General features: G+C 37.6%; 1 protein-coding gene across 6 annotated transcripts in view; it reads right to left on the minus strand.

Moving 5' to 3' along the window:
• The window catches only part of MYOM2 (myomesin 2), an 83,904-nt gene that overhangs the window by 44,206 nt on the left and 14,546 nt on the right, over window positions 1-25,152 (minus strand). For all 6 annotated transcript variants that reach the window (XM_080587328.1, XM_080587329.1, XM_080587327.1 and 3 more), the window contains exons 6-15: window positions 24,978-25,135; window positions 24,007-24,099; window positions 14,549-14,637; window positions 14,419-14,469; window positions 13,965-14,129; window positions 9,604-9,765; window positions 7,249-7,390; window positions 5,474-5,673; window positions 4,249-4,302; window positions 1,383-1,510 (exon numbers count right to left, since the gene is read on the minus strand). In XM_080587328.1, coding sequence (XP_080443454.1) covers window positions 1,383-1,510; window positions 4,249-4,302; window positions 5,474-5,673; window positions 7,249-7,390; window positions 9,604-9,765; window positions 13,965-14,129; window positions 14,419-14,469; window positions 14,549-14,637; window positions 24,007-24,099; window positions 24,978-25,135 — 1,242 coding nt within the window. The remainder of the gene's footprint in view (window positions 1-1,382; window positions 1,511-4,248; window positions 4,303-5,473; window positions 5,674-7,248; window positions 7,391-9,603; window positions 9,766-13,964; window positions 14,130-14,418; window positions 14,470-14,548; window positions 14,638-24,006; window positions 24,100-24,977; window positions 25,136-25,152) is intronic.

Consider the following 25,152-nt stretch of genomic DNA (forward strand, 5'->3'; position numbering starts at 1 on the left):
CCAGCTGATGTATAAATACAAGACAAAGAGCTGGTTCAAAATGCTTAATTTCGTTGGCATGAAATTTATAGATAAGAGCAGATGTATACAACTAGGAATAAATACAAAGAAGCAATGACATGATATTGTGTGGCATAGAGAGAAAACAAGATATTTATTTAAATGGAAATTACTATTACCTTTCTTGAATGTGAAAGGCAGAGTGGGAGAAATCATAAACGTGCTTAGCTGAAAATCTAACTAGTGAGTGGACTTCACTTTATCCTTATTATTTCAACACCCGGCAGGTAATGGATGCTGAATACAGTAGAGATAGGATATGAAGGGCTTTTGAATTGGGGATTTTGAAGTGACTGAGAATAAAAAGGCAGGATGGTGAGCTGCAAAAAGTGGGGTGATGTGCACAAAATGGTTAGCTAATAAATTAACTTTAAAGGAATGTGCTGAACAGTTGTGAGAAGAAAAAAAATGCGTGGTAAGGATCTGCTGACACAATATTCAACATGGAAACTGAATGTGTGGCAGTTTTATGGACGGTTTCACTGTCCATGGATCATTAAGAGGGGGCATATGCTAGATCCATCATTCATAAAAACTAAGTATAGCTTGGCATGTAAGAGTTTTAGAGGTCAGGTATGAGGCCCATTTTACTTATTGAAGTAATGGGCAAACTTTGAAGCAAGGAGGAAAGATTACAACCTCTGGCTGTAATTCAACATATTTAATTTACACAGCTGGCACGGGGACAGATTTATCTAAATCTTAGTAGCTTAGATGGGAGAAGAACAAGCTTCTTCTACTGTCATCACCCAAGTTCCCTATCAAGTCTAAGGGCTGCCAGGAAGACTACCAGGGAGCAGTGAACCTGAAACAGACATCTGCCTCACTACTAGGCTTTTAGGGAATAAACTGGAAATATCAGGTTATAGCACAGGGTGCAGTAAGCCTGCAAAAAGAAAAGTGAGAATCAAGTTACGAGTCACTGCTTATTCCTTGCTCTACTGCAGGACTACCATAACATTCCTTGTAATACAGGCAAACTGCAAGTCTTGCCTGTAGGGATGTGAAATCTAAGATTTTATTTATTTTTTTTCCCATTAAACTGCTACCTTACACACTTAGTTTGCTCTCATTTTAGACAGCAGCAAGCAAATTGCACAGGGGTATCCTTTTCCCTGGACCTTGAATTTCAATATTCATTAAATCATGTAATATGACATTTGATTGTCCATGCCTCTCTAACATCTCATTACCTGATCCTGCGAGACCTCAGAAAGTGTTAGTTTTATTGCTCATTCTGCAGTTCTAAAAATGAGTTGAATATAATTGCATGTGGCAATGAAACCCCTCATAGCTGAATGCCTTTGTGCAGTACAATGTACCTTCTCAATGAAGTACGTCAATGGCTCCCTGCCACGGGGAACAGGTGGATCCCAGCTGAGTACAACATATGTTTTGCTGATTTCTGAAGCATGTACATTGGTGGGAGGGCCTGGAATCTGAATATCGCCTGGAAGAGTAATAAATGTAGCGGGCGTTAAACAGCAGATTAACCTCAGGGTCAGCTTTTACACTACAGCTCAACTTTCTGAACACCCACCCTGCAGCACAGTGCTCAGCTAGGACATCATCCATGCAGTCCACTTGCTCACTTCAGCTCCATTTTGAGGAATGAAGTATCAACATTAAAAGTTAGTTATTTACTTTTTCAGTTAAAGTTAAATATGCCCCTGAAAAGCTGTGCATTTGTCACACATTTTTTTTCCTTTGATCACATTTGAATTACTTTTATCTGCTGGACAGAAAGCCTTGGGAAAAAAAAAAAAAAAAAAACTCCCCACTATATGAAAATAAATGTATTTTTTGATCAAAGACAGAATTCCAATGTGGCATTACAAGAACTTAGGCTAGAAGATACCTGCAAGCGAAGTACAGTAAGGAGAAGAACAGCAAAGTGGAAAGGAGAAAAGGAAACAGAACCTATTAACAATATAATGTGATGGTATTACCAGCTAGCATAGTCTAAAGCACTTTTAAAAACCATGGATCAGAGGCAGACAAATGTCACCAGCCCTTTGCTGACTCCATCAATTGGAGTGGCCAAGCCAAACCCCCTCTCCTCATTTGCCCTACAGTGTTAACAGCAAGGTGAGGCATGACCTGTGTGCCAGGTTGGAGGCAGTCAGCGTGGCCATTCATGTCCGCAATCACCCACAGCAGCATGAGAAGAAGCCAGTTCCCCTACCAGTGGGATTACAGTGGTGTAAAGCAGTACTACATAGGAATGGCTCAGGACAATGAGAGACAGCCTCAGGCAGAGCTACACAGCTCTGAAGAAGCTTCCTCTTGGTAATAGTTCAGAAATAGCAATTCAGCAGACACCTTCAATTTCTTTTTGTCTGTTTGTTTGTTTACAATGGAGAAAGCAAAAAGTTTCATTCTTTTAAGCCAAATTTTGTCACTTCTCATGTTAACAGGGGCCATATGTCCTCTAAATGGTCAGCATTTGACATCAAAAAAGAGAAAAATGATTCTATAATAATATCTAAATATGGAAGTGATGTTTTAACATTTTCTAAACATCTCTAGAACAAACAAGGCTCAAAATGCACACTAGTTATTTCATCATATCAATCTCCCAATCAAAACCAGACTTTTTAAAAGTATATGGTCATATCCAAAGAAAATTGGATACGCACTCTCTCAGTGCTTTCTAATATTTGATTTCCTACAGATAACCTTTTTCTTTAAGAAAGGCACATGAACCAGATGAGTCTAAGACAAATTTTCCAATTTACAGTCAAGAAAATAATGTTAATCATTAAATATAGCTATCTGCAACACAATGCATACAGTCAAATGTCTTCCAATTGGTTTTACATAAGTAAATCTCAAAATATTTTTTTTTTACATTATTGAAAAACCTGAAGCTGACAAAGTTTATAATGATATGACATGATAGTACAGCCCACTTGCTCAGAATGAAAGGTCACCTGGCACTAAAAAGGAAATACATTTGTGATCTATGAGATCACTTTTTCAAAAGAAGTATCCAATTTTGTGGATGAAAATAATGATCTATACAAGCAATAGTATGTGGAGCTTCATATTCCTCTATTAAATATGAATAAATGAAACATGAATCTCAATCTTATTATTTATACTTACACCAGATTGGCTGTTTAACCTCCTGATCATTCTCAGGCAATCCTGAGAAGAGGAACATACCCTTTGAAGCCAAACAAGTTAAACAAATGTGTTCTGATCCTATATTGTGATTCTGATCCTACAACATCCCTATCACTTCATTTAGGATACCATCATCAAAATGGAGAAATTTCATCTGTCCCACCCATGCACTGGAGAAACTATTTAACGTCTAATTCTTTATTCAATTGCACCTGTTCTCAGGTGGATTTTCTTATGTTATTATTGGAGTTACAGGTTTATAAGCTTACTTCGTTGAAGATAGTTATCTGCTATGTCATTATAGTTAACATTTTTGACAGGTTAAGTGAAAAGAAAATCATTATGCAAGCCAAAATAAAAAATAAAAAATCATCACATATAGAAATAAAAACAGATATGGAAGACATTTGGGCTTTACTCAAAATTTGGAAATGATCTCTCCAGTTCTTCTGAGGAAAAACAATGTTTAGTTATACACTAAAGTTATACATATATTTTTTTATATATATATATATTTATATATATATTTTAGTTATATAAAATGTTTAGTCTATAACCTTAACAACCTCTCTGTTCAGGGAGAGAGATATTAATTAAAGAATTGGGATGGATTTGCATAAGGTGTTTTTGTTTTGGTGTGGTGTGGTGTTGTGTGGTGTGTGTGTGTGTGAGAAAGCAGAAACAACTTGCTCAGATCATCAAATTCAATCTAAAAAAAAAAAAAATAAACTATATTTAGCTCCCAGAAGGATAGCTGAAAAGGAAATTTGGGTGATCAAATATGTTCAGCTGTTCAAACTCAGCCTAGCACTGGCCAAAGGTAAAAGATGAGGAGACTCTGTCAGCACATAATGAAACTGGTATGGTACTGTCTGTCCTTTTAGACCTTTACCTTTCACTTGTGTTCTCTCAGGCTTGCAAGCCAAAATATCTGACTATATATGTTACTATAAAAAGTTTACTCAGTAGGCGGATTTCTTTCAAAGCTATGTTTCAAAACAAATTGCTGAAATCCTGGGATACAAGCAAATTGACTGAAATAATAGAAATACAACATACCTTCAAGGTCATCTTTACTGATTACAATCTTTCTCCCTTCATCCACATGAATAGCTGTTAAGCAAAGCATTCAGTTAGTTTCTTGAACCAGATTACTATATTTACAAATTTTGCAAATTACTGTTCATCATCTATCAAGAACCCTGTATGCCTCTATTTCTGTAAAATTCTGCTTTCAATCTTTCCACAGACGCAATCAACTCAAAGTCATACATTGCTTCTTTAACTTCCATAGGAAACCCAAACAAGACAGTACTATTTAAAGATGTGCTAAAAAGTAAGAATCACAGCCACAATAGATTTATTCAATTGTCTGGCAGATTGGCAAACAATTGTATATTGACTTTTGCCATAGGTATTGGTCATAAAGTCAATGGAAACAGCATATTCAGCTCAGGTTTTACAAGCAGCATTGGGACAGTGCTCTGCAGTCTTCATAATGACTTTAATTCCCTTATGTATAAAAGGAGCACACAAAACAAAAAGTGCACAAGTATACAATATATGGAATAAAAGTACTCCCCAGAGCAAGACAGCTTACTGTACTCATGGAGGAGCTCTCATAAGGCTCCTTTGCAGACTGAAGTGGCCTTTAGCACAAGACCTCAAAAGGAGTTTATTTATTAGATTTACTTTTTCCATCTGCCAGAAAAGTCACAATACCAGATACCCCCAACCTGTAGCAGGGGAGCTTTGTGCCAGTAATGGCACTTCACTGAGGAGAAAAAAAAAAAAAAAAAAGGAAAAGAAAAAGAAGAAAAAAAAAAAGTGGATAAATGCAGCAGTCTGTGGGATTGTGATTTTTTTTTTTTTTTTTTGCTAAGATAGACATTTCAATTACTTTTTCAAATGTTTCTGCCAGCAAATATAGAAGTTTATGGGACCTCAGTGCCTGTCTCACATTGCAAATGTTACAAGCTTCCAGGGCATACTGAAAGCTTGAAAACATTATTCCTTGAAGTAATTTATATTATTTGTATTTAAAGCTAAGCAAAAACAGCTAAAACTGAGATGAAATCTCCAGGTCCATGAAAAATTGTCCATGTGGACCTTGCCATTCCAGCTATACACCCTCCACCCCACCCCCCACCCTCCCATTGAAATTAGTGAGATATTCATTCAAAGGAAGAAGTAAACACTGCTGCTTAGGTTAACTAAGCAAACAGAATCTGAAAAAAATGTAAGATTGCATATTCATCATCTGTTCCAGCCTCGCAGAACCTACTTTGTGTTCTTTCCAGGTCAACAGGGTCAAGAGCTGCAACCGGTTCAGAGACTCGAGAAGGCCTGCTAATGCCAGCGTTGTTCACTGCTCTCACGCGGAATATGTAGGACCGTCCCTCATAAAGACCAGTCACAGGATACTTGCAGATTTTTACAGGAGCATCATTGCACTGGACCCAGTTTTCCAAGCCTACTTCACATCTTGGAGTAGCATAAGACAGCTTTTATCAGTGTCATCCCACAATAAAATACACTGTCCTACATACTAAGGCCAGAATCACAGAAGCCACCCTCATTAAACTGAAGGACTAAACCATGTCAGTCATCAATGAAACACTCTTTATACACTCTTTCCTCTGATCAGACAACCAATTCTCACCTTGCTCGTATTTATTCATAATGCAGTTGCAAAGGTTATTTTTTTGTGCTTGTCAACTCTCTCTGCTTCCCTTCCATTTAGTTCTCTAACTTGTCATATGATACAAGTTATTCACTTTTATTTTTAATATGCATCTCTCCAGAAGATGCTGAAATTGGAGCTTTCACCTATTTTTTTCCATCTCTTTCTTGTCATCTTTTTAAGCAAGCGCCGTTATGCTTTTCCCTCTGACAATGGTTTGACCACTGAGTCATCATGAAGCACAGTGATGTCCCCATAGTGGCTCCTTTGTGTGTACACATCTGTTTTGTCTCCTATTACTGTAAACTTTCATGGAGAAGACTGCCTCTTGCCCCGACAGTACTGGAAAAAATAGGGTCGTGATCAAAGGCTACTTGGTACTGCAGCAATCCATGCAAAAATGTCAAAAGAACAGCTCGCTAGATTATACACAAAATAGGTGAAATACTCCTGTGATCTATGCACTGCACAAATTAGATATAACTGGTAGAGTCCCCAGGGCTTAAGTTAATTTCCTCATGCTGACTGCTATTCATAAGCCAACATTTTCCAGCAATTCCCAGACAGTTGTCTCTGAACTAGACCAAATTACGGGGTAGCAAATAGCAATGAGCTACAAATGTTGCTTTTGAGTGCAGAGCATTATACACTGTGAAATCATTTCAGTAATGTTTTTGCTGACTGTCAGCTTCAAATACTAAATATCAGATGTTCTGCTCTGGCTGCAAGGGGCAAGCCTGCACTTCAGTGGAAGAGATGCAAAACAGCACTTGGGACCCTGATCCTGGGCTGCCTGCACTGAGCTGAAACCCCAGCAAAATACAAAGCAGACTAGAAGAGGGAGAGAACTGCCATTCTGATTTAAACAACCAGCTCCCAAAAGCCCATGACTTGAGCCCCTGATATACCACAGTTATGGCTGAAAGAAAAATATATAATAAATCCTAGATTCCAGTGTTTACAGTATACAGATTAAAGAGACTAAATCTAATTCCAGATACCTATGGATTCTGGCTTCTATAAATTAAATAATGCCAGGGCTCATTCACTGATTTGGCCACATACATACTATTGAACATTTTCATGGTCTGATAAAGTGTGGCTGCTTGCAAATGATTACTGGGAATGGCCTCTGGTCCTTACTAATTCCCTGACTGTGCTCAGAATTGCCTGAGAAACAACTAGATTACTAGAACTAAAAGTATGCCAGAAAACATTCCAGTCATTTAACAAAGTAGGCAACCTACAGTGCCTGGGGTCTGCAAAAATATAGCTAAAGAACCTAAGTAGTCAAGGATATAATGGCATTTTTGTTGTTAAGTACATGCATGGTTTGGGCAATAAACAAAATTAAATAAATGCCCATGTTTACATACTTGTCAACAAAATATCCAATGACTGGGCTCTGAGAGGTCGTATTTGGTGGCTTCCAGGTAACAATAACATAGTCTCTGTTAGCATCATGGCACTTCACATCCATCGGTGCCCCTGGTGCTCCCGCAATCAGTGCATCAGCATCTGGATCACAAATAAAAATAAATCAGTTTTGACTGTGACTCCTCTGAAATCTACAACAAAGACAAAAGGGAATATTTTCAGTTCACTCTGCTGGTCTTTTACGTGAATGGGAGCCTGAAGATTTCATTATACACCAATTCACTGCACTAATGAATCAGGCTCATGTGTATCTCTCCCCATGGTTAAAAGTTTTCAGGGATATTTTTTAGGGTGTGGAAACAATTGAAGCATCAAGCCCCCATTACGTCTCACAGGAATTAAAAGCCCTACTACCCCATGTGTTTTTGATCTTTCCCAATGAAAGCTGTAGGTCAGTGGGTTACTGACCAGACCAAGGTACTCAGTAACAGCTATGTAGCTGAGGAAAATAAATCTCTTAGGAAATGAAAAGTTTCCGAACTCCTGGTACATTTCTAAGGCTGCTTTTTACTTAAAGTCTTAAAAGTAATGAATGTACTTTCATTAAGATATTTTTGTGTGGTTTCATTTCTAAGGTATTGATTGATATAGACCCATGACTCCTAGTGGAGTCTCCTAACAGGTTCTCTCCCTTCAAAGAATGATTTCTGTAATACAAAAACATCCTGTATAAAGGCCAAATTTATCCTTGTATGGATTTTTTTTTTCTGAAATAACAAAGCAAAAGCTGCAAGTTTAATTTGAACCTTAACCTGGTGTTTTCCCAACTTTTCCTAAAATATCAGCAAAGAACCACTGTGATCCTATAACAATCTACCTCCCGCAAGGATACCCCAGACTTTGCTGTCCTTTATGCACATTTCTTGCAGATGAATTTGAGGTATCATAGAGGAGGAAACCTAGGGACTGAGAAAATCATTTGCCATAATGCAAAGGCAATCAGTTTTGAGGTGGCTGATGCTCAGCATCAGGCCCGTAATCCCTTAAAAGATTTATTTTCTATGGTCCTGACTGTACACATGACAATGACTTTGTAGCATCAGATCACAACCTACATTAAAAAAAGATGAGAAAAAGACCAACAGAGGACACTACAGACTCTGGAGGACATAGCTCAAGTCCTGGGTTCTGTGCATTTGAATGCATTAGACAAACTGCAAAATGGAACATAGAGATACCTAAAATTGACCCACCAATATGCAAAAATCTTCTGGGAAAGTTAGTATACATTAGTGAGCATTTTTCACTTGAGTAGTTCCTTTCTTAGAAGGTAATTGGGAACTAAAAATCTTCAGCAAATTGTTTCCAGTGAGATAAGGGTGGCTTGTTTAGGACATATTGCAAAGCTGATGAAGCCCATGTGCTAGTCCTGTGAGGAAGATGGATCATGACCATTCAAAAAAAACATTCATTGCTCCATGCAAACTGTCTGGAAAACACTTCTGCAAGACAAGCATTTTACAATACATTTCCAAGAACATCCCAGATCTCTGTAGGTTTAAAATTAGTACAGCTCTAATGGCTTCAGTGGGGCTGCTCCAGCTTGCCACTGCCGAACACGCTGTCCAATGTATTTAAGAGAGTGAAAGCATTGCTCAGCTAGAGTTGTTTTCATCCTTCAGTAAAAGAATTTAAAAGGAAAAACTAAGTTTTACCTGGAGGTGCATGTGGGAGCTCATTCTCCCTTTACTGGGAGTTGTACATGCAAATGCAAGGGCAAATTATGACCTTTATTCTATTTTAATACATTTATCTTCCTTTTAACTATGTCTCTTGTGAAAACTGTATTTCTTCAATGAGCTAATTTCTTACTTTGCTTCTTTTCTCTGATTATTAAGCTGACTGTGATTGGTACATTGGTGGGAATATTTCTGTTGCTTTGTCCCGTGCCTCCTCCTAAGGCCAGGCACAGGTTATGAGAATGCCCAACAAGACTCATTCCCACTTAGCAATCTCTAAGTAAAACAGTCACAGTGAGTACTGGTGCCATATGAAGATGTTTAGTTCCTATCAGGAAAGGAGAAAACAAAGGAACAGGTGCTTTCTTCATAAGTATGATTTATCTGGTTCCCCAGGAAGGAAGATAACATCAGAAGCATGTCCTTTTGAAGCTCCCCACTCATGTAAAGTGACTATGTTGTTTCTAGCACAGACTACTGTATACATCTAACAATTATGGAATACCACAATGCCAGCTTTCTTTTCTGCTTCATTATTTACATGTGACTTTTTAATAAAATAGCTCTTTCTACTGCTCTTTTTAATTTCTCCCAAGAAAGGAATGAACACCTTACCTCTGACAAACAGGTATGCACTGCATTCATTCACTCCACCTTTTGTAATCATACGCAGGGTGTATAAACCTTCATCATCCTTGTTCAGATGAGTAAAGGACAGAGCTGCCTGGCCTTCTCCAAAATACAGCTTTGTCCACTTGGAGTCCTTTATCAGCACATCTGGAACAGAAGACCCATCAGACCCATCACCACGCTGGCCAGAACTGCAAATGTCCTGGTGCAGCTGTGCAGCTCTGTGCTAATCAGAGGTACCCACTATGCCAGCTTTATGATAACTTTATTCAGAGTGACAGTACTTTGATGCTATGAAAACTCAAGCTGAGGAAACTTGTTTCCTCAGTGAATTTTACAGAATATGAAGTCTCAGAATACCCTATGTAATGCCAACAGCAGAATTTCCATCACCGACACTTTGCACATGCTGACAGAGAAAAATATTATCCACATTTTGAAACTATTATGTGAAAACCTGTCATACCCTGTAATGAATGCAGGGTGGAACTTCATTTCACTATTAATAAGTTTTGCTACCTGTTCAGGTCAAATGTCAGATTACTCAATTTATTTCTCCAAGTTTAAGAGACAAGATTTCAGTTTAATCTGGACTGCTATAAATACACACTAAATTTAAATCCTCAAGGCATGCCTGTTGAGCAGTGAATGAAATTAAATTTGAATTTCTCACAGGTGAGAGGTGGTGACCCATGATTAATGCAAATTAATCTGATTGCCTAGTGAAACCTGAGCAAAAGAATGGGCAGGATATTTTATGCTAGCCAAGAGACTGTCTTCATATCACCTTTTTAATAATTGATTGGATTATTTTTAATACTTAACTCCCTAAGACCTATTGCATACTAATTTATTCTAATTGATGCAGCAGAATTATATTTAAAGAAGCTGAATATCTATAAATGTTTATTACTCTATTGCTTAAATACAGTCTGGAGCAGGCTCTTGAATGATTGTAAAGGAATCAGGTTTCCCAGCTACCAGCTGAGTTGCATAAGAAAGTATAAAAAATGAAACATGTTCAGATAATAAAGCATCTATAAGACACACTACTAAAACTTACAGCAGTAAATTACATGATCACCTAAACATACAGTTGTTTAGTGAGAAGAGTACAAAGTAAATTCAGTCACATTTGTTCACACGAGATCCTTTATCATGAGATCCTTGCATAGAAAATCTGCGTGTCCCCTTTCTGTCATGTCACAATGGTACAGTTACTAAGTGTAGAGAGACATGAAGTACTTTAAATGAAATCAGAAAATGTCTCCACCTAGAAACTTTAACTAAGTGTGATTTCTGTGGAAAATCTTGAAGAAAAAATGAAGTTGAACAACCAGCAGCTTTGAACAGCAGGTCACTTATTTAGATTCCAGGCTTGAGTGGAATCATAGACATTCTAGATTGAATATATAGAAACGGCAGGAAAACCTGTTTTGTCTATTAAGGCCAGAATCATCCATTCCCACTGCTTATGTGCACCTTAAACCAGAAACTATGGAGCCAGTTGTGTTTGCTAAGAGCAGAAAAACTTCTTTCCTTCACACAAGGTCAAAGAAACACCAAACCCCTTAAGAAAGTAAGAGGACTCTTTTTTAATGCAGTCTGGATGGATGACAAGAGAAGGTAAGAAGAAGATGATAAGCCAAGAAGAAGAGTAAAGGTATTCACAGGTTTTAATAGAGCAGGTATTTATGTACCTGTGATCACAATAATTTTACAATACGAGGGCCTCACTGTGGTGATCAAATCCCCGGTCTACTCACATGTTGTGCTCTGTCACCCCTATCAGAATTTACCAAGGAACTAACCTGGAAGAGACTATCACTCAGATTCAGCGTGACTCAACCCTCACTTGCTGACTTCACTACATGAGATATTTTTCCTAAAACATTGTTCTGCTGAAAAACAACCTGCTGAAAAATCGCATATAGAGTGGGGAATTACTATAAGTTGAAGTTTCTCTTCGTCATGTATTTTGGTCTGCTGAAATATAAGCTCAGTTCTGCACTCTGTGATTTTTTTCTCTGAATTAAATTTTTTTATTCTAGATTACAGTATAAATAACTGCAGAATGCTGGTTTGTATAGCTTTATAATGTTTATATTACACTAGAGATCAATAACAGAAAGCTCCATTTACCAGCTGAACTCACATCAAGATTGGATATATATTCCTGAAGTATTATTTTGATTTAGTTCTTTCAGTATCTTAAATTGTTCTAAGTGGGCCATGAATTGTAGACATCATACTCATGTTTGTCAAATCCCAAAACACTTTAGAGGATTTGATTCAGTTGACTTATATGCCCCTAGGAGTCTAGTAGACAACCTCAATAAGCTTCACTCAAGTGAAGCTTATTAATACTGGATAAACACATATTTCTCTTGTGTATAATTATTAAAAGTAAATCATACAGATCCATCTCAGGGCTTTAGTTGTTATTATTTGATTAATAAAAAGTGAAAAATCTTAGGAAAAATACAGATTGTCTTAATACAAGAGTAGAATTAAATATTACCTCTCAAAAGAAAAAAAAATAAAAATAAAAAAGAACATTGAAAGCACATAATGTTGAACAAATTATTAACCTTCTCATCATTTATATTTATGCATTGCCTCCAGCTCTCAAGAGACTCAATACAGGGAATTGTAGCACATAGCAAAGGTTCATAGCTCAAGAATTCCTGCTGTATTTGGAAACAAGTTCTGCCAGTTGATACATCTGTACACCTCTTCAAAATATTGTGATCCATGTAGGATCACAAGGAAAGACAATCTTAAGCTTGTTCATATCATCATATTTTCCTGTAACATAAATAGAATAATGGGATGAAAGTCTATCTGACTCACTAGTAAAATACCATTGCCTTCAAAGAGACCATGTTTTCATCTCAGGTTTTCATGGGGAAGGTAATCTTACGGCAAATAAGGGGAAAAATAGATCATAACTTTTTTACATATCAAGAAGAAATTATCTTGGCATCATAAAGAATTAATTTGAAGGGATAAATTACTGTTCAACTAGTGCAAGAACATTTCACAGTGGATGAAAATTCAAACAACATGGGGCATCCCTTGAAAATTAGTAGTTCTTTATGGCTGTAGTTCCCAAAACCAAAGTTCAGAGATTTGGCACCTAGAGAATCTGGGTCCAGTAGGAGACAAAGTAAAAGTACCATTGAAAATAATGGCTCACCTCAGAGTCTATTGATAGCAATTTACAAACCCCTGTGCACTTCAGTGGGAACAGAATCTGGGTTCAAGGATGAGCCTTGTATTTTAAGTTATTCACCAAACAAAACAGCCATTTTTATTACTTCATAATTTCATTTAATATCAAATTCATGTAAAACTATGTGCATGAAACAAAAGGTATAACTATCAGCAATGACTCCTTTTTTGATTTTCCTAATCTCAAATTTTCTCGACTTCCTTATTAATCTTCTTAATACTTCTTTGTTTATGCACCACATTTTGTTAGCTATGGAATTTTACTACCTTGTCTAGGACCAGTCCAAATACCAGCACTGGGAGTCTGCTACTCCCAAATGTTGTCCCTCTGGGGAAAGGTCTCACCATTCACTTGAATCCCCAGAATATTGACTTTAGGATCCTACACTGAGACTGTAGTTGGTGAAAAGTTGTAAACTGAATACCTTTTTTTTTTTTTTTTTTTTTTTTGGGGGGGGTGGATGGTGAACAAATACTACTCATACAGGGTTGGTATACCATTAATGAAACACTGCAATATGCTTCAGGGATGCTTTTTTTCAGTACTTCCAGTAAAGACTGTTTCACTTGGCATAGCATAATTTTTCACTGACAAAAGAGACAAAGGCCTACAAATGTGGTACTTACATAGCAGAGCAAAAGCCTGTATTTCAGGCCTGATTCCTCTAAGTATTTCTGAACTATAAATTAAATATGTGTTAACGTAAAATTCACGATAGTGGAGCAAGATGGAAGGAGAGAACCACGCCCACACTTCAGTGCTTCAAACGTTAATTTACTGCTTTGTGAGTACCCTCCAGTTCAGTGGTCACAGCATTCAATTATAAATTATGCTCAAATCTAGGAATTGACTTTGGTTCTCCACCTACTCAGTAAATGTTCTAACCACTGTGTTATTAGTTAATATGAGATTACCTCCTTTGCTGTAAATGTGCACTCAAGAAAAGGTGGACAAAGCAATGTAATTTAGAAAGATATCAAGTCTGTAAATTCTAACTAGAGATATTTATTTGCTCTATTCTGAAATTAGTTCTGTGAATCTCATGTTCCAAGACTGATCAGTGTTTTCTCCAGCATTTTCCAGATAGCTTCTATTCAATGTACTAACTTACCATCTCTATACCACTCAGCACGGGGCCGTAGTCTTTTCAGCTCTGGGGTGACCAACACAGAACACTTAAGGGTCAGTGTTTCACCTTCAGTTGCAAAGGTAACTCCAAATTTCTCCAAAAACTGGACATCGAAGTGTGTGAAGCAAACATCATATGACAGGGGCACTATGCATGAGAAAATGAAAACATTCTTAAGTAACTTCTAGTTATAACAAACGGATTACTGTCGAATCTGAAGAGGAGATAGAACTCTCTAGTATACTATATACTGATCTAGAGATGCAAATGGGAAAGAAAAAGCATCTGGACAGCTCAGGTTGCTACTGAGTGCTTAAAGAGCAAAATCAGAAGAAAAAAAGCATATTTTATTTTCTCATCTGTAAAACATTATTCTGGCTTTTATTAACGATAAGGGTGTACAAACTATCTAAGCAAAAAAAATATATTTGCTTACAGTGGAAGGGCATTATCCCAGCTGGGTGAGGCTCTTCACCCTCTCTGAACCCTGTAAAATACAGACAATAAAGATTCAATGACAAGAACATAATATTTATTTCTTATTTTAATCATGAAGTAGGACTTACTTCGTACAATCACAGCACAATTGGTTGATGCCTGCCCATGGACATTTGTTGCAACTGCTGAATAAGTAGCAGAATCATCAAAATCAGCTCTGAAAAGGGAAAATGGGAAAATAAATGACTAGGCAAATACAAATGCTCTTAATGATCAATATTACAAACCAAGCTGTGTCAACCCTAAGCAAAGTGTATAAAGTTCTTTGCTCACATCACATTGTGCAAGAAGTTGATGAAAGACAATCAGAAATCTGGTACTGGTTTTGCAGTAGTTTTATCACAGATTAGTGTGCGGGCTGCATTAACTTAAGCAAACTGGAAATGACCTTTAGAGAGTGATCAAAAGGAGATAGCTGGAATATGCCAGTCTGGCTCTTTCCTTTCTCTATGTAACCTTCTTAATTTGTCTTGCTCTTCTGCCACATATTTTAAGAAAGAGACATGGAAGAAAAGGATGTGATGCTTGCAGAAAATTCATCCCTCTGTGGCTATCCCCAGCAGGTAGATACAGGTATTTTTTGCCTCTCTCATACCTCTTTTTAGGCAGTACATGTGAAATGATACAAAACCATGGAATATGACCTAAATTCTTTACGGGCACAAAAATTTTGGTTTTATTTATTTTTAGTGAGAAAATATATTTATTATGTAAGGACAATAAAATAAAAAATAAAATAAAATAAAATAAAATAAAATAATAGTTAATTCATGCAACGTAGAGCCCAGTGTTGGAATGTCTTATTTACTGCATCCTCTCTTGAAGGATAATTTATGTTAGTAGATATATGTCTAGTTAAGATACAAGTCCAAACCTTGGTTTCCCAATTCTTTACTTACTTAAAATGGGTTCAGTCAGGAGAAGTATTACATCCATGGATATGACATAAAATTGAGGTAAAAGAAAGGAAACTAATTCCTTACGTGCAAATATACTTTTGGTGCAATTACATGAAACTACAGTTAAATAAACTTATGTGATATGTGTCTAATAAATATAAATATAACTCCCTATTGGCTACAAACATTAAAAATACTTTAGATTGTTCTAAATACAGATTTAGGTAGAGTGATATCCACCCCACCCCACCCCCCCAAAAAAGAAAAAAAGGAAGGAAGGAAGGAAGGAAGGAAGGAAGGAAGGAAGGAAGGAAGGAAGGAAGGGAGGAAGGAAGGAAGGGAGGAAGGAAGGAAGGGAGGAAGGAAGGAAGGAAGGAAGGAAGGAAGGAAGGAAGGAAGGAAGGAAGGAAGGAAGGAAGGAAGGAAGGAAGGAAGGGAGGAAGGGAGGGAGGAAGGGAGGAAGGGAGGAAGGAAGGGAGGGAGGGAGGGAGGGAGGGAGGGAGGGAACTTAGTCTGGAGGAAAAAATTATTTTGAAAAAGTTGAAATATTTCATTTTGACATTTCACAATTAACATTTCAATTCAAAAATATTTCAGAATTTACTTCTGCTTTATTTTTAGAAACATACTAAACACTCTAATATGAAATACTCCAATATTTTGGTTTTAAATAAACAAAATGTTTTATTTGGCCCAATTTGATATCTTTTCTTGAACTTTTTTTCTTTAGCCAAGTATTCAAAAATATGTCTGTGTCAAACAAGATTATTGATTTTTTTTCTATTTCTTGGAATTTCTAATAGGTCTAGCCATCAGTTAATCAGAATGCTGAAATACATACAATTAAATCCTGCTTCTGTGTAGTTCCAGTGCATTTATTAGAGACACTCTCAGGAATTTCTGTTGATGAGATATAATGTCTGCATACACTTAGTTTCCTCTAAAAAGAACGAATTTGTATCTTCTTGGCAACTGCCAGATGAAAGGGATGAAATTATGGTTGTACTTGTCTTCTAAGAGGTCGTGTATTCCAGGTGTGAAAGAAGAAAGAATATGTAAAAGTGTTTGATGTAAATTGTATAACAGGATGCCAATTTGGGGCCATGTAGCACTTATGATAGTCACATCAGACACCTGTTTTCCAGCTCTTGCATATATTCTGGACAGTGTCATATCACAAAAATGATACTATCTGTACTGTGATGCCTAAAATACAGCTTGATAAAAGCTGTCTTTTTAGTTACCTCCCTAAACATACAGGAGTAACAGCTCCTCCTAGAGGTAAACCTTCGGCCACAATTTTCACAAAATAAAGCAGCAAAATACCAAGTCTATCATACAATTAACTATTAAAGCCAGAGGAGTAACTCTTAAGATTAACCCACTTAACCAGAAAGCCTGCTGTAGAATATGAAGCCTGTGAGTGCTCCACTACAGTCTGTATAGGAAAAGTCTGAAAAACACTATAGAACAGCTGAAATACTAAGCTAAATATTATTCAATATCTTGGGGTTTTCAGGAAGGATTTAAAAAATGACCATACCTTTTCACAAATCTACATAAAGCTTAACTGATTTCTGGACTTGCTTGAAAGTTGTTGGCTTTGGTAACACTAACTTAAAAACAAGAACAATTTTTTCCTATTCCGGTTTCACGGTATTAATGTTTGTATTATAAGATGCCAAAAGCAAGATAAACCTGTGGTACAGGATTTTTTCCTAAGTCACGTTGTAATGTCTCTATATTGACATGTACATAATTCATACACTTTTCACAGCCAAATACAGTGCCTTGCTATAATGAAATAAGCTAACAGCAAATGTGGCATGTCAAAAGTTTTTTTAAAGGGGCATTGCAGAATTGACTGTAGTGGAACAATAAGGTGTACCAGTTACTCTGCACTAAATCCATACTTTAAAGGAGGTATATATAGTATATAGTACATACTATACTGCGTATATAATAAAATATATATTAAACAGTGTTAGGGATTGTCCCCAGAAATTGTATTTTGATTACTCTGGCGTTGATGTGCTAGAACAGCCCTAGACATGCCCTGGTGTGTGACAGGTCCCCAGAAAGATTCCTGGGCACAGCTCAGGAGACAGCAGGATTCATTTCCCAGAAAACATTCTGGATGTAGCTGCCCTGTCCTGAAAGATAAGATGAGCAGCATGGATATAGTGCATCCCATGCCAGGGGGCCACTGTGTCAGAGGATGTTTTTAGGTTACCATGGCAGGCAAAGTCTAGGACAGCAATTCCTAGTCACTGGAGGGAGGTATAGCATACACTGCATGTCCCCAAATGCATGCCCTATAAAGGATTCCTGTCCTCCTGCCCACTGTCCAGCCCCCTCACCATCCTACCTGAAGACTATGGAGGTGCACAAGGTCTTCCTCCAGCCTAGGTGTCCAGGCTTCTCCTGGAGAAGCCATACCCTCCAGGAGCACAGTGCACACTTCCATCCAGCAGCACGTGTGCTGGGGGAGCCATGCTGCAGGTGCAGTGTTGATCCATCCCTGGCTGTACACAAGTTAGGCAGCTTACAGCCCCCAAACTATATCTGAGGGATGGATGACTGCCCCACCATTGCCGTACTGGGCTGTTCGCTTACATAAGCAAAGCATTACTTCAGGCTGCTCTGCTTCATCAAATACAGCTTAATTGCTCTTTAACATTTTGTTGTTACAGACCGTTGGCACAAGAATAAAATAACAGTGTATCTAAAATGAGCTTAATTCTGATTAACTATCACTTTAAAATAGTTATATTTTGCTCTCAGTGTTGGCTTCATTTTCTAGCAAAACAGCAGCTAAAACAGTCAATAGGAATTAATTACCTTAAGAATTACACAGGATTCAGTATCTGAAACATGATTTATGATTAAACACCGGATGGCATAAAAATAACCCAAAAACTTTAGAAGCATATTCTGAACAAATGTGAGGCCACAGTCTGCTTGACCACTCCAAACCTCAGAAATTTAGAGGTGTAAGAATTGCAAAGCTGTCTCCCTAAAACGAGGAAGCAAAATGCCAAATACCTGATTAATTTTTCAAATGGATGTGTAGCTGTGCTACTCTCAGTCCCCTCCCCATTGTCTTGCCATCTCAGAAGGAACAGCAAAATGCCTCTCATGATTTCCCTGATTGTGAGGGTCTCCAAAGTAGAGGAAACAAAAAATAATCATTAAAGTCTCCAGACAGGAGATTCACAAAAGGATTGTTTTTAACCCAACCAGCTCAGTGTCTGAAAGCAACTATTTGACAGAGGTTGTCTGGATTAGTGATGGAGTGAGAATTAGTTTTATCAGAGGGTAAAAAAGAAAGAAGAATTACTGACCCACTGACTGACCACACTTTTTTTTTTTACAACACTTTTGTTTTATGATGAGAAACAAGGTCCTTTTTTTATGAACATATAAAAATAAGTCCCCAGTCCAGGCACTTTCTTCTACTTAAGAGATCCTAATAATTCTACCTATTTTCTGGAGGTCACTGCTTTGAAAGCATTTTATGGTTCCTTCTTATGATCTCTAACCTAGCTCACCAGGGGATAAATCAAATCATCTTAGATAGCCTAATACTCAGTGGTCTGCCTTCAAACCTGGTGTTGGAAGTGTATGGCATTAGTGGGTAAGGTCTACACAGCACATTGGTTTAATATACACTCTGAAAAAAAGTTGAACAGGATGGCAAGTTACTTCAAGCCCTAATTCTTCTTTGGTGCCAGATAATACTTCGACTGAGGATTATCCTAAAAACTATTTGCTTCCTTTTATGCTGAAAATAAATAAAGAAATAAAGTTTCCTAATAGCACTGCAAAGTGCACTGAGTCAAGACAACTTAGAAATCATATTTGAAGTACCCAGGAGGAAAGGTGTGGTCTCTCCAACAGTTATTCTTGCATCATGATGAAGAACGTGTTTTCCAACCTTTACAAAGGTCAGATAAAATATGCATAGAGTACATTTAGATAGCATGAAGTGTGAGGGCAGAGCTGTATCTGTCCCAAGGTACGAATACTTTTCGTGAAAATTAAATTGCCCTGAATCCACATGAGGTTCTGAAGTGCTAATGTTTGTGCGGGGAATATTCCCCAGGCAGATACATCTGTTTAAAATGCATGTATTCATCCATCTGCCTTGTGTAGATTTAAACACAGGAGTTGAGAGTGAAGTAACATTTTTCCTGAATTAGAACACAATTTGGTGCATGTCAAGAACAGGAAGCACAACGTAGTAAATTACACAGAGTTAAAATTGCCTCCTTTGAATTCAAATGACAAAATTTTCGGTGTAATGTTTAAATGACACCAAAATGTGGAAGTACTCTGCAGGAACACCATCTCATAGAGTGATTCTCCAGTCAGACTGAATTGGACTTGTTCTTTTTGTTTGGTTGGCTTTTGCTTTTATTGAATAGGGGAGCTCTATTTTGTGGCTGCATCTTCCTCAAGCTCATCTCAGTGGCTCCCAGTTATTGCAGCTGATAGGGGACAGTGACTGACAGGCCAGAACATCACAGACCTTTTCATTTGGGGGATGTTGCCTGCGTTTCAGCGAGGAAAGAAGAGAAGTACACCATACATGCTGACTACGCACACACTGACACTGCATATCTGCAAAGCCCTGGGACCTACTGTTTATCACCACACAATCAACCCTACACAGCTCCCAGGATTTGCCTCCTGAACTGGAGGACTGCCTTTGCCGCAGTGCCTGCACTCCGTCCCGCTTCCACCCACCGCAGGAGAAAGGGCAGCCCTCATTCTCTGTATTTCCATTTTAAATCATTTTAAGCCTTTTGTTCCTAATCAAACTAAAATAGCACTGTACTGACTGCATAGTGTCATTTGCTAAATGACAATAGTTAGAAAAGAAGGCTCGTTCCATTTTAAGCTTTTTTTTTTTTTTTTTTTTTTTTTTAAAAAGCAATGCTGACAGTGCTTAGGAGCTGAGCGCTTGATTAGGGGGCTAGCTCTGCCTTCTGGCAGCAGGTATTACACTGCACTCTGCTGGCTTTGCCACACATTTTTGCTGATGCAACCACGAACCCTTTCTTGCCGCAATTAGAACATTTAAGCAATGACCTGCTGAAACAGGAAAGGAAGAGGGCCTTAATAAAAGATAAAACACTGCCAATCTTTGAGCCTTGTACAAGTGGCAGTGTGCAGCCACATCACACTGACAGAGCTCTGGAAAATCAAGCTTCCTTCTCTGCTTATTCTACCATCCAACTCCCACCAGCTCACCTGCCTGCTCATTGCAGGGAGTCAGGAACAACTGGAGCATACTGCTGTCCCCTCTATGAAACATAATATAGCCTTTCACAGTTGCATAAAGCCTAATGATTCATTTAAGGAACAACTTAACTGTCATACCAGTGAAAAAACTATCCTATGCATCGTAGAAAAGCAAACAAAAAACCAAACAAACCCGTGGCTAAACAAGTAGTACTAAATAAGAAATTCAGTATGTTAGGATGTACTGCGATATACACTAACATACAAAATATTTTTCAGCCATGCTATAGAGCAACAGGGTATATTCAACTATCTCCAATACAGAAATCTTTTCTTGGATTATATGCCTATCTCTAGTTTAAATTAGGTGGGATAAAGAAAACATATTAACCAAACCCACACATTTTCAGGCATGTGTCAATCACTTCAGCTACCAGTAGCTTTTCCTGAGAGAATTCCACTTAGTCTTCTCCAAATCACCTATCAGAAGTGAGATGGAAGATGAAATGAACCACTACCTCAGTGCAGGCTCCTATAACTGTGAGATGTGCAAAAATTGTAATAAAAGCTTCAAATCCCTTTTTTTTTTTTTTACTGCACAATGGAGATCTTGAGCCCAGGCTCCCAGCTGAGGAAGCCTAAAAGGAGCAAGAGAGTGGCGCTATATGATATCGATAGCATTAAATTAATGCAGAAAATGTGGTAAATTGAGCACAAAGCATCATAAAAATATGAGACAGAGAAATGAAAGTGATCTGGTTACTGTATAGGCTTATGGGCCCTGGAAGACAGCAAATGGGAGGGATGAAATTGTGTCCAGTTACTACTTTAAGATGACAAAATGACGTTCTAGTTTTGGTGCCTCAAGAATTTTTCCACTGGGATCAAGGAATACTCATAGGAATAAATATCACACTTGCATCAGAAGGAAAAGTTCACTCCCTAAGCTTCACTGAAGCACTAAAAAGGTAGCCAAGAAATTCCAAGGCCGTTCTGAGTGGCTGTGGATCAGATGACATGCAGCTCAGCACTTCGGTATGAACAGCTGAGAAGAGCACAGAAGAAGTGGATAGGTAGAAAATCCTAACTGTTCTACTTCTAGGAAAAAAAATAATACTTCAAATATGCATGTATAGAGATATTTATGGAGGATCCAGAGTTAATTGATACAAGTTTATCCTTAAAACATTAATAACATATACATATATATTAACCAAATACATATCATTTCATTGCCTAATATTAATACCACTGATACTAGTAATGTAAAACACTATCAAAACATTTTTCCATGTCCTGCAAGCTGATTTCCCATCTTTTGGGAAGCACAACACAGTTGATAGTCAAATTTTGAAATAAAATACGTTAGTAATAAAGATCTATATTTAAGCTTATATATATATATATATATATAATTTAATAAACTGTATAAATCTATGGTAAATAAATCATAGCTCTGGGTCTATAATCCTCCAATGTCCAATGTTTTATGTCCAATGTTCAATGTCCAATGTTTTAAGTGGAGAAGGGAGACCTGTCATAGAGCAGCTGGGCATCTTTAGCTGGCAAAAAGATCACACTACCAAAGAGAATGAAAGAGAAATACAGCAACAGTCTCTGAATATGCCAGCTTGGTTGAACATAAGGGACCGTGTATGAATACATACAGATCTGCACCTAGTAAGCAGTGGATGATGATAAGTGTATGTGGGAATCAGAGTGGGTGCCAATAAATGACTCTAAGGTATGTCTGAACAATCCCAAAGCTGGTTGTGAATGCCATCTACATGACTGATAACCAGTATAAGAAAGAAAAAATCTCCAAGGGGTTATAAGACAATATCACCCTTCAGCCTGATGGTTACTGATGCTTAGAAACCACCATCCACACCGATCCTCATTTCTTCAAAAAGCCATTTATTCCCAGAATGTCACAAAAAGGAACTATGCTACATATCAAGCACCAGGACTCACCAAGCAGCCACTTTTGAACACTAACCAAGGGAGATAAACACAAGCACAATCATTCATTGTCAAGAAGTCACCTAAATTTCATCCATCTCCTCACTGTCACTCACACCCATACAGAGGAGAACATTTTCCTTTTTCCCTGCTGCAAGGAAGACGATTGCAGGAGGACAACCTGCTTTTATCTTTTAACCTCCTGCTCTCACCTACAAAAGTAATACTAGTGGGATAAAAACAGCTGTGCTGAGATATGTCACAGAGAGCAGTCAGCAAGTTACTCATGGCCTGGAAGCTGAAGACTTCGAGTATCTCAGAGGTACCTGTAAGTACTACTAGTGATTGAGAAGTATCCCTTAAGAAGCAACAACAGAGTATTTCTGGCTGAGAATTTCTGTACAGGAATATGCTTCTCCCATCCTGAGCTATGGAAAGGTGGAGAGTCAAGATGGACTTCATTTCAGGATGACAAAGTTGCATAGTCCTTCCCAAAAGTACAAGGAATGACACATTTATCTTCTGTAGTAATGCCACAAGGCTGTGCTCAGGGCTGCTTCCACTGCTGACACGTGAAGACAAGGTAGAAGATGAATGTTTGGCTAGACAAGTGCTAGCCACAAAGATTCCAGCTATGTGAACACAGCTGATACTCATGTTCTGGAGAAATTAAAAATATCTTTTTTGTGTGTCTCTTCTCTAGATGTTAATTTTTCCTTTTGAATACCACTGTTATGTCCTCATTTTAATTTGGGTGTTTATATTTTTTAAAAAATCTTGTACTGAGTCATAGGTAACAGGTGATATTTCAGTGTTTAAGACAATCTAGTATTAGTTTTAGGAAGCTGTTGTACACGGGCATTTTCTATACTGCAACATTAACATCGTGAAAAATAAAATGAATTAAATTATATATTTTCTCTTCTTTAACTTAACACTTCTTTTCGGAGAACAAACAAATCTAGATCAAAAGGAAAGAGAACCTACCATATAATAAAACAAAAACTGATGTTTGGGTATCTTTGCCATGAGCATCTAAACTTCTGATTACCTTAAATAGTTTCATCATGACAAGATCATAAAATATACAGACAACTTTCCACTTTGACTGCCAAGAAAATAAAATTCTAATATAAAAGGAACTACTTCTTTCGGCTACTTACCTCTATTTTGCTACCTTCTTGTATATCGCTGGAGCTAAATAATAGAAATATCTAATTTTTCTTTTTCATTTCATTTTCATGATCTAATATCCAGCTATTTAGTGAACCTTCTATAGCCTAAATGTGAGTACCAACAGAGAAGTCTGTTGAATTTAACAACTCTCTTGCAGCATTCGTATGATTGTTTTATTGTATTTGATATAAAATATTTTGTGTAGAGTATAAAAATCTGTTGAATTCCTCAGAATAACCTACCTGTTTATATGCAACACATGTACTCCATATTTGCTTTCAACTCTGTACTTTGCTGGATCACTTGCAGGTGTAATCAATTCCTCATTTTTGTACCTGACAATCAAGAAAAAAATGAACTAATAAGCAGATTCTATTCACTGCAGTAATTCAGTTGATTTTTACTTAGAGGTATAATTTATTACCATCTGAGTTATATATTTATAAATTTCTCTACCTGTGTACTTTCCAGTGTGTATGGATAGATACACATTGGGCCATGAAAGTGAAGGAGAGTCATCACTGCAGTAAGAATGTGGAAAGAGATGTGGAGCCAAACCAGAAAAGCTAGCAGTAGAGGGAAGACAGGACGTGACTTGAATTTTCCAATCCACTATCCCTGACATAAGATGGGAAGGAAATTTTGTCTTTGATCGCAATAAAGCACTTAAGCTCAAAAAAGAGAAACAGCAACAGAATAGTGCCTCGGGTTAGTTATTCACAGTCTGCTCTGTGGATGTCCCATATACAGGACAGTGCTTAGGCAGCTTCAGGGATATTACATGACTTTCCACGTCAACAGAGGCTGACACAAAGTGAACACACAGGCAGTCTGTGAAAACAATTGTCTATGACAGCAATGGTTCTGTGCAAGTTTACCCAGGCTTAGCAAGTAGCCTGTGAGCTTTGTGTATTGGGACATTTGCTACTTCATCTTCAGGAAAATGAATGGCCAAAAAGACTGGAATGCCTTCCACAGACTGCCTTCTGAAATACCCAGCTCTGCTTCTCACAGTGCACAGGGCCATTCGGCCAGCTTTCCTCCCACTCCTTCCACTGTGGTATCGAGTGCTACAATCCAGCACATATATGAGGATTAAAAAAGGGTTTTAACATAGCCATTATGTATGCAACACTTATCAGTTATGCCATAGCTTCCAAATGGAAAAAGATTAACAACATTTTTAGAGGCCTGGATAAGGCCAGTCTCTTACCATTGGACAACAGGGGTGGGAAATCCTTGTACAGTGAAGCAAAGACTCACAGACATCTTCTCCCAGACAGTGTGAGACCTCAGGCGCACCAGGATTTCAGGAGCTCGACTTATTCTTTCCTCAACAGCATGTCTTTCCATAGCCATATTTTCTTCTACCTATTAAAAAAGGCAAA

This window comes from Anser brachyrhynchus (genome assembly GCF_964034855.1).
Source record: "Anser brachyrhynchus genome assembly, chromosome: 3".
NCBI lineage: Eukaryota > Metazoa > Chordata > Aves > Anseriformes > Anatidae > Anser > Anser brachyrhynchus.